The sequence below is a fragment of the Aspergillus bombycis genome (genome assembly GCF_001792695.1).
Source record: "Aspergillus bombycis strain NRRL26010 chromosome Unknown contig00078, whole genome shotgun sequence".
NCBI lineage: Eukaryota > Fungi > Ascomycota > Eurotiomycetes > Eurotiales > Aspergillaceae > Aspergillus > Aspergillus bombycis.
The window spans coordinates 149,311-161,382 of NW_019170080.1; the positions used below are offsets into that span (position 1 = coordinate 149,311).

The 12,072-nt window shown below is 47.4% G+C and overlaps 5 protein-coding genes across 5 annotated transcripts; 2 read left to right on the forward strand and 3 right to left on the reverse strand.

Moving 5' to 3' along the window:
* Positions 1-243: 243 nt before the first annotated feature.
* On the reverse strand, positions 244-1,627 carry ABOM_009314 (Rcd1-like cell differentiation family protein; the record flags this gene model as incomplete). The annotated part of the gene is made up of 4 exons (XM_022536442.1): positions 244-421; positions 495-870; positions 930-1,085; positions 1,153-1,627. 4 exons carry the CDS (start codon positions 1,625-1,627, stop codon positions 244-246), a joined length of 1,185 nt encoding a protein of 394 aa, XP_022386709.1.
* Positions 1,628-2,861: 1,234 nt separating this feature from the next.
* ABOM_009315 (uncharacterized protein) lies at positions 2,862-4,010 on the reverse strand (the record flags this gene model as incomplete). Its single annotated transcript, XM_022536443.1, has 2 exons — positions 2,862-2,947; positions 3,011-4,010. 2 exons carry the CDS (start codon positions 4,008-4,010, stop codon positions 2,862-2,864), a joined length of 1,086 nt encoding a protein of 361 aa, XP_022386710.1.
* Positions 4,011-5,538: 1,528 nt separating this feature from the next.
* ABOM_009316 (uncharacterized protein) lies at positions 5,539-6,285 on the reverse strand (the record flags this gene model as incomplete). The annotated part of the gene is made up of 1 exon (XM_022536444.1): positions 5,539-6,285. The coding sequence occupies one exon, from the start codon at positions 6,283-6,285 to the stop codon at positions 5,539-5,541; it is 747 nt and encodes a 248-aa protein (XP_022386711.1).
* Positions 6,286-8,616: 2,331 nt separating this feature from the next.
* ABOM_009317 (isopenicillin N synthase family dioxygenase) lies at positions 8,617-9,647 on the forward strand (the record flags this gene model as incomplete). The annotated part of the gene is made up of 2 exons (XM_022536445.1): positions 8,617-8,982; positions 9,072-9,647. The coding sequence occupies 2 exons, from the start codon at positions 8,617-8,619 to the stop codon at positions 9,645-9,647; spliced, it is 942 nt and encodes a 313-aa protein (XP_022386712.1).
* A 728-nt stretch (positions 9,648-10,375) lies between these two features.
* Positions 10,376-10,891, forward strand: ABOM_009318 (putative prefoldin subunit 1; the record flags this gene model as incomplete). Its single annotated transcript, XM_022536446.1, has 3 exons — positions 10,376-10,405; positions 10,469-10,635; positions 10,723-10,891. 3 exons carry the CDS (start codon positions 10,376-10,378, stop codon positions 10,889-10,891), a joined length of 366 nt encoding a protein of 121 aa, XP_022386717.1.
* Positions 10,892-12,072: the final 1,181 nt, after the last annotated feature.

Genomic DNA, 12,072 nt, shown 5'->3' on the forward strand with positions numbered 1-12,072 from the left:
TGCGAAAAAAAAAAGAAAAGAAAAAAAAAAAAGGGACAGACTTTGTTACATAGTGGTCTCATAAATCCCCAACCCGGTGCTCCTCTCCAAATCTTTTTTCTTTCTTCTTGGTTATACCGTTATTTTGCCATTTTCACACATTGCGCCTTATGACCCAGATTCGCCTTAGACCGTCCCATGCATATCGTAAGGTTGTCAAATATACCAAGTAACTCAAAACGGAAGCAATGCTTTTTCGACTTTTTACATAGCAACACCCGGAGCGCCATCAGAGACATTATCGGAAAGATTGATAAGAAGCTGTGCGAGACAACGTTTCGTGGCTGCATCATCGCGGAGGACGGAGGAGAAAGTGGCGTCTCGCAAAGGCTCGGGAAGGCATTGGCGCAAGGCCTCACGCGCTCTGCTGTTATCACTCAGGCTACAGATAGTTAGGCACTGTTCACAAATGCAAGGTACTGTTTAGCCGTTGATCATATGTGGCCTGAACTTACCGAAGGAAGCAGCGCACAACGTGCTTCAGAAGCCTTACGGTCTGCTGCTCCACGAGCTGGGTGACCATGTTGCTTAGAACCGTTCCCACAGCATAGAATCTCTCGTATGTCGCACATATATACGCAAGGCCAATATCATCAAGCAGGATTTTTTGCACAATAAAGATAGCAACTGTTTTGCTCAACTCCGAACCGGTTTCCATGATACGGAGGCAGAGGGGGATAATCTCGGTTGTGAGGAGGAAGTTAATGACATCAGAGGAGTCATTCTTGACCAAAGCTCCGATCACACCAAGAGAGGTGAGGCGAAGGTACTCGAACGGGCGAGATTTAGAGGTCGTATTCAGGAAGGGATAAAGAAAAAGGGGGATGTGAGCTGGAGGAGTGTTTGCGTTAGTCAATAAGCATTGTAGACAAGCATGAGCTGCTACGCACCATTCAGAAATAGTGTGCGGGTCTCATTGTGGGAGGCGACACATTGCAATAGAGCCAGTGCGTTGCAGACTCGATTTGAAGCCGCAGCGGTTAACTGAGAGGGGTTCAACAAGGGGTATACAGAAATGATCTCCTGAAGCAAAGCAGTCATGACGCCTACAAGAACAGGATTGTTAGCGTCCATGAAGCCGACAAGTCGCCACATATAGGAAATAGCTCATACCAAACGAATGCCAAATGACAAGCGCCAACTCAGGAACCTGCTCTCGCTTCTTACTTAGTTCCATAAGAGCAGCTTCTCTGCGGTTTGGATCCAAAAGCTCAGCAACCCAGATGAAAACCTTGCGGTTCTCATCACTGATCCCACCATCCATCACCGATACTGCGCCTGGGAGAGCGCCATCCCCGCTCAATCCTCCAGCACCCGCACCCTGTGTGGGGTTTCCAGCGGCAGGATTACCGGCCATAGCGATGCGATTATAGTGTTGTTGCTGAGCTGCGGCGGCGGCTGCCGCAGCAGCCTGCACTTGGGCATGCTGTTGGGCCACCAAGGAAGAATGCTGTTGTTGGGCCTGGTGTGGGTGGTGTTGGGCTTGATGGTGCTGCTGCTGCTGCTGCTGTTGATGTTGCAGCCAGGAGGGGTCAGCGGGGTATTGATGCTGATGAGAAAAAACGTGCTGAGTCTGCGTCTGAAGCATGACGGGCTGGTGAAGGATCGGGGACTCGTAATCCTCAGGAGGACAGTAGTGGCTGCTCTGAGCGACCGGGGACAGATACAAGGAATGAGACGTCGAGGGAAAGGTTTCTATTGTCAAGGAATTGCACCCGAAACTAAATTCATGAATGACAGTTTTTTTTGTCGTGGCTATTTGCTTGAGGGTTGAATATGGAAGTGCGCGATTTGGTGTGTTAGAGAGTGAAGTGTGACCGATGGATGGAGAAGTCGAGGAAGTTCCGGACTACGGGAGGCGGGGAGAACGCAAGTTCCGGCCGAGCATTGACTTGATGCTTTAAATCCGTGCGCGGCCCGTTTAAATCGTCTCAAGTCACTCAAGCCTCATCAGTCAAGTACCCTTTGAAGGAGGCTTGATATTGATAGTATAATAAGACCGTTCCAACTCACACACGCTTTTGTCGGCCATGCTTTTCGGTTTTACTCTAACTTCAATTGAAAAGGATTAAATGAAGTGTCTCCATAGCATACAATACTACTAAGGTGCCGCTCTGCGGACTCGCCGCCTTGCACGTTACACGGAATGTCGCACGAGTTCTTCCGGCAGATGCAGGTTACTACTATTATTGCGGTAGTTTCGAGCAGAGGGACTCGGTACCCGTCATTACGGTGCAGAAAGTGCCTGATCCTGTTCACCCTCTCAGCCCTCCTCTCTACGGAGTAAAGCCCTCGGCCTGCATTCATATCTTTGGGTCTGAGCTCAATATACTCCGAGCCCTGCAGCTACATGCAATTGACCTATCCAAACGACCCCAATCAAGACTTTTCGTTACTCAGTATTTCTGGCAAGATGACCTGATTATCATTGCACTATTTCGTATTTACATCGTTCCGTCTGTTCCTTCATTGACCCATTCAGAATATAGCCGAAAACAAGAGGGGAAATGAAAAGAAAAAAAAAATCGGATAGGTCATTAGGGCATGGATACATAGCTCGTCATCATACATATAAACTTTAAGAAGAAGGAAGAAATAGAAAATAAAAGGGAAAACGGAGAAAAAGTGTACGGGATTTGACGCAAGGAAGGCAACAAACATGGTGATACAAACAACACACAAAATGCCAAACCAGCGCCATTCTATGCTCGACGGAGAACCAATAAAAGAAAAAGAAAACGTGGGGAAATTGAAAACAGAAAGTCATGAATAGGTTCTTGGTCTTATGCGACTCGTTGATAGATCTTCGTTGTATCACTTCGTTAATCATGATCGTCGTGAGCGCGTGCGAGATCGCCTGGATTGTCTAGTGTCCCTTGTCCGCCTCGTTCGCCTATCCGAGCTTGCACTACCTATAGAGTAGTCAGTAAGGGCTATAAATCTATTAATGCTAAAAGAAGAGGGCACATACTTGCGCTGGTGTAATAATCAGAGTAGTAGTATGAGCTCGGGTAAGTATAGTCGCTCTTCTCATCCTCATGGTCTCTGCGCCTCTTCAGTCCCAGACATAGAGCAAGCGCACCCAGCATGATCCCAAGAGTTGCCAATCCGCCCCATTTCTTCTTTTCGCTACTCTGGGGGGCTGGAGCTGACGGACGCGAACCGAACCAGGTACGTCCTTCAGGCCTACCACCATGCGCATGATGGGAATACCGGTCTTCCACATATGTGGTCTCCTTTCTTCTTCTTCTACCACCAAGACCCAGGCAAGCAAACAAAGCCTCCAGAGCTCCGCGACAACACAGGCAAGCGCAAAGAAGCAGGAGAAGAAAGACGCCAGCAATTGTTCCGATGACGATACCTGCGATTGCTCCACCACTTAGTCCTCCATTGTCTGGCGCCTTTTCACCGATAAGTGTGGCTCCATCGGTGCCAACAGGAGCAACAAAGCCCTGTGTAGTTGTCGCCGATGCAGTCGCAGTGATGGTAGATGCACTTGTTCCTCGCACTGGAGGTGTAGCGGTAGCGGTGGCCCAAATTGACGAACTTCCCATCACACATTGGTTGTTGGAACAGACGTACGCCGCGCCACAGCAGGTGTTGCCGCAAATGGTCTCACCTAGCTCGGCCTTGCAACTCCCTGAACCACCTCCGGCAGTCGTAGTCTGTCCCACGTAGCTGCTCCATGTAGAGGTAATTGTCGACACATCGGTTTCCGTGGTGACGAATGTTGTGGTGAAGTACTGCCAGCTGCCACCGGAGGAATCTGCACAGACTGCCTGGCCATTGCTATCGGTGCTACACGTCTGATCAGAGCTGCAGCAGAGTTGGCCATAATAGCCACAGGAATTCGCGCAGCGCTTCTCAAGGCCGGCCTCATCCAAATCCAGAGGGGAAGCAGCAGAGCGCTGAACTTGCGCCAATAGAACCAGTATGGAAATCGCTGAATGTAATATGCGAGAAGTGTACATGGTGGGCGGAGATATGTGCAGGGATCACGAGAAGAATGCCAAACTCGCTCTGTCCCTCTCCAAGCCCGATCAACCACAAGCGATGTCGATAATATTATTCAAACTGTCTAGACCGGTCACCCCGGACAATGTATGGGTCGGTATCGATAAGAGCTTGCAAACGAAAGACAACAATCTTCAACTTCGTAACCACGTCAGAAAGAATGCCAAAGCAAGCATGACAAGCAAACAGTGGCAGAAGAATTCTGAAGAAAAAAGAATGAGGGGGTGGATGAGGGGGTAATCCTCGTGGTGACCAAGAGACGGGAAGTGACCGTCAGCTTTGCTTTGAAGCCCTGTCTCCCAGCCTCCCGTATAGTACCCAACCACCAGGATTTTCTGCAACAAGACAACAGCAACAGCCAATCGCTACCTGTAGACAAGAAAAAAAAGGCTCCAATGAGGTACTGACATCAAAGTTTACTCATTGATAGGAATTTCTAATTTTTCCTTTATTGAAAAAGAGGGGGCTGGGTGAGTAACAGCTTTTTCCTTGTCCTTGATCTTATCGTCGCAATGCATTGGACACTGTGCCCCTCACTGTATGGGAGAAACGGCAGAGACATGACTCAATCAATCATCACCCTCGCTGGCCATTTTTGCCTTCCGTCCCTGACACCAGTTTCATACTAATTCCCCATTAATACCAGCGGAACAAAGATGGAACCTGAACTAAATTGCGCGTTGAGTAACTCGAGTCGGTGTGCGAGAATTCCCCGCTTCCATTCGACATATCGATCTATAAGATCACACCTGAGGTATCTAGTATTCAAGCGGCCCCACGCGGAGTCTGTCGTCGCCAATGCGAAGGCTAAACTACTCCTACTCCATAAATCTGTGCCTGTGTGTTGTCTCGTCACGCTTTAGTGCCTTGCCAGCAAAGCGGATGAATCAGGGACAACACACACCGGTGGAAGATTATCCGATTCTATGGTCCAGACTAGTCTTTTTTTTCTAGTCTACTAGTTACTCATGCATGTCATTAGCGCTAGCAAATGTACGATGGGTGTATTTTAAGGTATTGGGTATACTATTTATGACAATGAAGCGGTGTGATGCCTTTGGTATCTGTCAATATTCTGTCCTCTTTGTGCGTGTCTCATTGCCTGGTACAAAGTCTCAAGTTAATTCATTCCCGGTCATCAATATATCCTTATATGGTTCAGACAGTCATGTGGGGATCTTGTGTCCCCTAATCCTAGCTAGATATGTACATACATAGACGCCAAAGAACAGTAGATTTACACCTTAGCATAGCCTTCGAACATAACATCATTCAATCATCCTTTCCGAAAGAAAAGCATACGACCTCAAATCAGGTACAGTGCAGCCATAAGCTTTCCAGCAGTATATGCGCGAAAGACGTCCCGTTCGTTTAGTTTCCAGGAGATCAATCTGCTGTAGCATATAGGTAAAAGAAAAAGGACAAAGAAAAAAAATTTTCATATCGCATATCCACCATCAAAAAATGTAAGAGCATCAACGCTGATCAAATAAACATACCGGCCACGCCAATAATCATGCCAAAGACGAGGTCTTCCAAACTAGAGGTCCGTCCCGGGGGTGCCCTGTTCATGTCTCCGGCTCCAGTAGCATATGTGTCGCAGTAACCCAGATTGAGGCCATGACAGGCGTCCAGACTCAAGCTGGAACAGGTAGAGACTGCCCCAGCTGCCCCTCCGCCAGCTCGGGTTACACCTCCACCCTCAGCTGCCACTGTGACTGCATAGCCTCCTCCTAGACTCGAGAGACAACCAGTATACTCACTTTGACACAATGAGTAATATGAGGAGCATACATCGGCGTTAGGGAACGTCGTCGGGACATAGATAAATGGATAAGCGCCTGGCATCGTCGACCCAGTAATAGTAGCAGCATTGGGTCCCGTGGTGGTCATAGAAGCAGTTGCGGTTCCCGGAAATCTGAAGCTGGTCGAGGCAGAGGTGGAGTCTCCGGTAAGTGAGCCTGTACATTTCGCTCCAGTCGGACAGCAGGCAATATTGTCGGCGGCGTCGCGCGAGCAGACAGAACCTTGTCTGCAGCAGACGTCGGACCTACCCATGTTGGAGCATGGGTCATACCCAGCCGGGCAGTTGTCAGCCCGCTTTAATATACGTAAGACTTCATATGCCCTCTTGTTTGCTTCTGCGGATTGCGGAGAAGAAAATGGCAACGTCTCTATCGATAACACAGTCGAGGAGAAAAATGCGGCCGAGATCCACCCAAATACCTTCATTCTAGCGGCTAGGGCTAGAGTCCGCCCACTGAATTGTATGTAACTCTTGAGATCGGCGTTCGTCTTAGATTTCGAGCAGGATTCTTGGTGTGATTGAGTGTTGTGTGGTATGCGACAGTAAAAATACCATGCGGTCAACAAACTACTGAAAGCGGCAACCGTGGTGTTAGTGGGTGGTTGGAAGACTTGAAACAAAGCAACGTCCAAATTGACGGGTATGTATGAAAAGCAACTCACACTCAGTGGCTAAATTCCAACTCCAGATATCTTTGAGAACGGTCGGCCACGGTACCGGTGACCGGAGTCGGGGTGGATGATGTATTCTGCATCGGGCTGTACTTGTTCTGGTAGTTAGGCGCAATCTCCACCGAGATCCCTGCCACAGCAACCGCGTGTCCACCCATTGTCCAACCACCTGCTTGGCTATTAATATAAACCTTTGACATCAAGGTGCATTTCTCGATAAAACATGCTCCGCTGAAGCCCGTGCAGCTTGACCACTGTTTCTTCCCGATTCTCATATATGGAAGGGGGAAATTAAAAAAAAAGAAAACGTAATGGGCAAAAGCATTTTCGTACATATCATTAGCCTAATTACTTTCCGAAAACCGAACTCTCAGACAATGCAAGCTTTCCACCCTTCCTTCTACTGAGTTTACCACGCTAGGTACTTCTTGAATATGACTTTCTTCACCTTGGAAAGCGACTGTATTACAATAGCACGTAACGTAATTGTTGAACCATCAAGGTACTAAGTGGTACTTCTTAACAGAAACTCTCGATTACCAATTCAACTTTATACATCTCCATGGGCTTCCCGGATAGGTGGTTTTAATGACGCCATGAAATCTGATCCAAACATTACGCCCGACTCGGCACACTGGACCACTTTCGAAGCCCGTGTCTTAGTCGAGCATACAATCCGGTCTCCGTCGGAACTCCTGTCTGATCAGTCAACAACATGATAGCCACTGCTCCGTACTAAAATGAATAAAACCATTGCGTATGCTGCCGGTCGTAATGGCACTTAGACAATTACTTATGGGTGATGAATAGGTAGTATATAGAGGGAGAGAAGCTAGTTCAGTGTTGAATTATTTGATTCTACTACCTTTTCTCAACCCCTAGATGGTGGAAGTGCTTGACAAGCCGCAACGTTCAATATAACTAAGTACAAGTGCCCTATTAAGGCTTTTACAAATCAACATGAGAGAAATACCGACTTGTACGTCGGTCAGGCATCCACACTCTACGGACCAGAAATCTTCTCCAAAGCCAGGAAGATCCTTCAAAATCAGCACAGCGTTCAAGCCCAGCGCTGCAGACTCGTCATAGTAGGTATTTGCTCACTACACATGAGGAAACGCCATACTTCTGAAAAGTATAGGCTCTCAGTTTGACCGTTCATATTTTATGAGGCCACAGGAATTGTTGGAACCGATGAGACGTACGCAGGACCGAGGGGAGTGAGGCGACGGGCAAGGCAACCGAGCCAGTGCTATTTATTTTTTTTTTAAAAAAAAAAGTTCTATCACAACACTAGGGCCTAGGACTGCTAGGAGATAAACCTTGCTGGGAAAGTTAGTACAGAGTGAAGTTGGCCTGCAAATCCCTGTCAACTAAGCAACATGATCCCCCCGGAAAGAACCAGACGACCTCGGCCTCACGGCATGCCAAAATGTTCAGGACATTCGACGATGGCAACGGTATTGAAACCCAGTGATTTTGCTAGTCGATTACGATGTGCACTAACGTGATTTTGCTCCAATATAGTTCATCGCTTATCCATCTAAAATTGTTTCGGATGTGGGAACTAGATAGACGCATTCAGTACACTTTCACAATTACCTGCGCAATGTCCGATCAAGATCATACTGTGCCCAGGTAACTTGCTTGTGAGCAAGTCCTGAACTCACTTTGACGGAATTATTCATGAACTTTCAGTTCAAATTGGATACTCTACCTTACGAATTAAGAGCTTTCTGAGCGATTGCTTATAGGAAATCTTGAATTCAACAATTTGACATGACTACACTTTCTAAACCATCATTAGCGCTTGGCTTTTTTTTGAATACTTAGTTTTCAGGCTTAAGGTCAGTATGTTACTGAGGAATGAAGAAACTATTGAACAGGAAGAACCAGTGGTGGCATGTGACTGAGGGGAATGTCATCACAGCTCAACTCTACCACCGCCTCCACCACATCTATGGAAAATGCATATATCGCCCACCAAGTTAACGAAACGGGACGAATAACTTCTTTTAGGTTGTGATTTACTGGACATCAGCGTTTAATTGTTAGATAAGCTTTAATAACCCGTCGCCCGCTAGCATGCCGCCAGAAGATGGTTCAGCCTCAATGGCAATTCCTATCGTTGACTTCTCGTCCTGGAAGAATACTCAGGACCAAGCTTCGCGGCTAAGAACGGCGCAAGAACTCGTCAAAGCCTTCCAAACCGTTGGCTTTGTCTACATCATCAACCACTCGCTGTCCGAGTCCGTCCTGAATGAAGCATTTGATTGGATGAAACGCCTTTTCAATCTTCCCGAAGAGGAGAAAATGAAAGCTCCTCATCCTGAGGGCTGGGCAGTGCATCGGGGTTACTCATGGCCTGGACTGGAGAAAGTCTCTCAGACAATGCCCACCAGAAATGATGAAGAGGCAAAAAGAAAGTTGCGAGAGATCCCAGACGTCAAAGTATGTTGTGGCTTTCCTCGTATAAGGACCAAAGTCATGTATTGAGATAAAAACGATAAAATCAAGGATCGTATCTTACAGTGCCACAGGAAGTATACGATATCGGGAGTGATCAAAACACTGACCAACCTAATCAATGGATCCCCGATGAACCCCTCGTCGGCTTCAGGGCTTTTATGATCAAGTTCTATTGGGAGTGCTGGGCAGTCGGCGAAGATCTTTTACGTGCTCTAGCCATTGGATTGAATCTAGAGGACGATTCTTACCTAGTCAAAAAACATTCGGGCCATGGTAATCAACTACGACTACTACATTACTTGCCCGTACCAGCCGAGGATCTTGAGAAAGAGCGGACAGCCCGTTGTCCAGCGCATACGGACTGGAGTTCCTTAACTATGCTGTTCCAAGACGATTGCGGAGGTCTGGAGGTTGAAGATATTTCTCGGCCAGGCACATTTGTTTCTGCACCTCCTCTAAAGAATGCCATTGTTGTAAATGTTGGTGACCTTCTGCAAATGTGGAGTAATGGTAAGTGTCCTATTCCACTGGCACGATGCGACGATGAATGGTCTGACCCGTACAGACCGACTCAGATCTACAAACCACAGGGTCAGAATGCCACCGCTTGCCGATCGCTACGAGGGTCCAAATCGGATGACCCGTGAGCGGTTCTCGATTCCCTACTTTATGTCTCCAGACCCATCATCTGTAATTGAATGTATTCCATCGTGTATGAGCGAGGACCAGCCCGCTAAGTATAAGCCAATTACACAGGCAGAGTATAACAAGATGCGAGCTTCTATGATGTACTGAGCAAAGCCGAGCCGCAATTACTGATCCTAGTACTTCTACATCATTAAAAAATTGACAGTCCACTTTGTTGGAAATGAGCTGAGAAAATGAACCAAGTCCTGGGTGTCAATCTTCGCATGCGCTGGAGATTGTATATCGCACACAATCCCATTTTGATCGCACCGTCCAGCATTTCTTCGAATGATATCCACCCGACCAACCCAAAGTAATGAAAAATGCAAGTCAAGCTCTCCGCGGACAGTATGGAGTATATCCAATCTATGACGTGAAAGCCCTAAGCCCTAAGCAGCACCGTATCTGGAAAACGCCCCGCTCGGCGTGACGGCGGAGTTCAACTGAGCTTTGGCCGCCGATAAGTTTATGCCCGAGCCCCCGTCTTGCCTCTATACGAAGTACAATAACAAAGATTATAAGCCTTCCCTGAGTCGATCGAACTTCTAGCTCACAATTTGCCACCGATTGCGAATACATATCAATCGCAAATATCCACAATCTCTCCCTTTCTTGAACATCCCGCGACCGCGATTTACATCCCCTTACCGCACCCCTCATATCTAACACTCCCCTCTACCGTGTCAAAATGTCTCTTCCCAATGAAGCTCTGCAAAAGGTAACTTTTCAAACACCTACTACATCAATAAATACCTAGCTAATGGCCAAATACGATGCCTAGCTCCTCCAAGAACTCGAAAACCGCATCGTCACCTCCCAACAACAGATCGGGATCGCCAAGGCCCAAGTGACCACAAAACAGAAGGCTATCAGACTGCTAGACTTGACGTCCAATGAGATGAGCTCATTGCCTAAGGACACACCTGTCTACGAAGGTGTAGGGAAAATGTGAGTGGGCTTCCATATTTCAAGATATATGTTTCGCTTAGATTCGGCATCAAAGACCGACCTAGTGCTGACTTTGACTTGCTATAGGTTCGTGGGTGTCCCAATGTCAACGGTTGATAAACGCTTAGTGGCCGAAAAGGCGGAACTCAAGTCGGATGTTTCGGGGTTGGAGAAGAAGTTGAGTTCATTGGAGATGACACATAAGAACAGTATGGAGCATTATGAGCGGTTTGTGAAGTCTGGTGGTAAGGCTTGAGCTGAATCGCATCTGGTCCTGAAGTAATGTTGGGGTTTGTTGTGGATCTACTCTGGCTTTGGGAAATTTGGCTTCCCTGAGTTCGATGTTTTGAGAAACAGAAGGGAGAACCGACGAAGCGCTCTGTAACAGGACCTAGAAGGAGTTGTTCAAGATGAAGAATGAGGGCAGCGAGTTATGCTGTTACTTGTGCAAACCGGTTACTGTGCAGAAAACACCCCAGCGCTTGGATATACAATGGTGTCCGGATAAAGTACAGAACCTTTGGCAGTGATACCTACTGGCTGGACCAGTCGCTGAGACAGCGATCGGCTACTCTGATGCCTAGGGAGTGTCTCCGGTCACTAGTCATGTTTACCTTGGGAGCTCAGACTCGGCGCATGTCCTTAATATTTGATTATCCGCTGGTGCCTCTAGGTAGAAACCAATGTTAATAATATCCTCACAGATCAATGTCTCCGTCGCTCTTGTGTTTCTCGTCTTCAGGTACGATGATTACGCAGGTGTGACCTCTAAACAGAATGTACTGGAGACAAATCAGATCTCGCTTTGTAAGGTGTTGCTCGTTTCTAGTTTCTCGAGCCGGGTACTACCATAAAGTTTTGTATCAGTCTTTTGCTGCTCAAAAAGACTCTTTCGAACAGCACCTCCAACCCTCTAAACCTCATCATGATCATTGCAAAGGTTCTTGGGCCATCTCACTTGGAAACAGCATGTGGGAAATTCGATCTCCATGCGCGTTGTTTGACAAAGGCGTGGTCTGTTAATTACTCGGAAGTATGAATGATGTTGGATCCCGCTATCGGTAACTGCCCCTGCCCTGCCGTTGACACTATTGACTTCAGGTACCTACGAAAATGTTTATAATACCTGTACCGGAGACATCCAATCGAGGCTACCTTGGAGCCGGATGAAGAACTGGATTCAAGATCAAGATCCTGAAGATCACCAGCGCTCTTATGACCTCCTTCGAGCTGGCTGTACGGAAGGCCTGGGATGCAGTTCCAGGGACCTTTTCGAAAGGCTTCATTGATTCCAATCAGGAGAGGTGTCAGGAGGCCCTTAGTGGCCATGGTAGACTCTACGATAGTCAAATTATGATATAGACAGAATTGCGTCGGATTCCAATTCCGGCCATGTGGACTAATCTAGCATACCACCGGGAAAGACCAGAGTACATG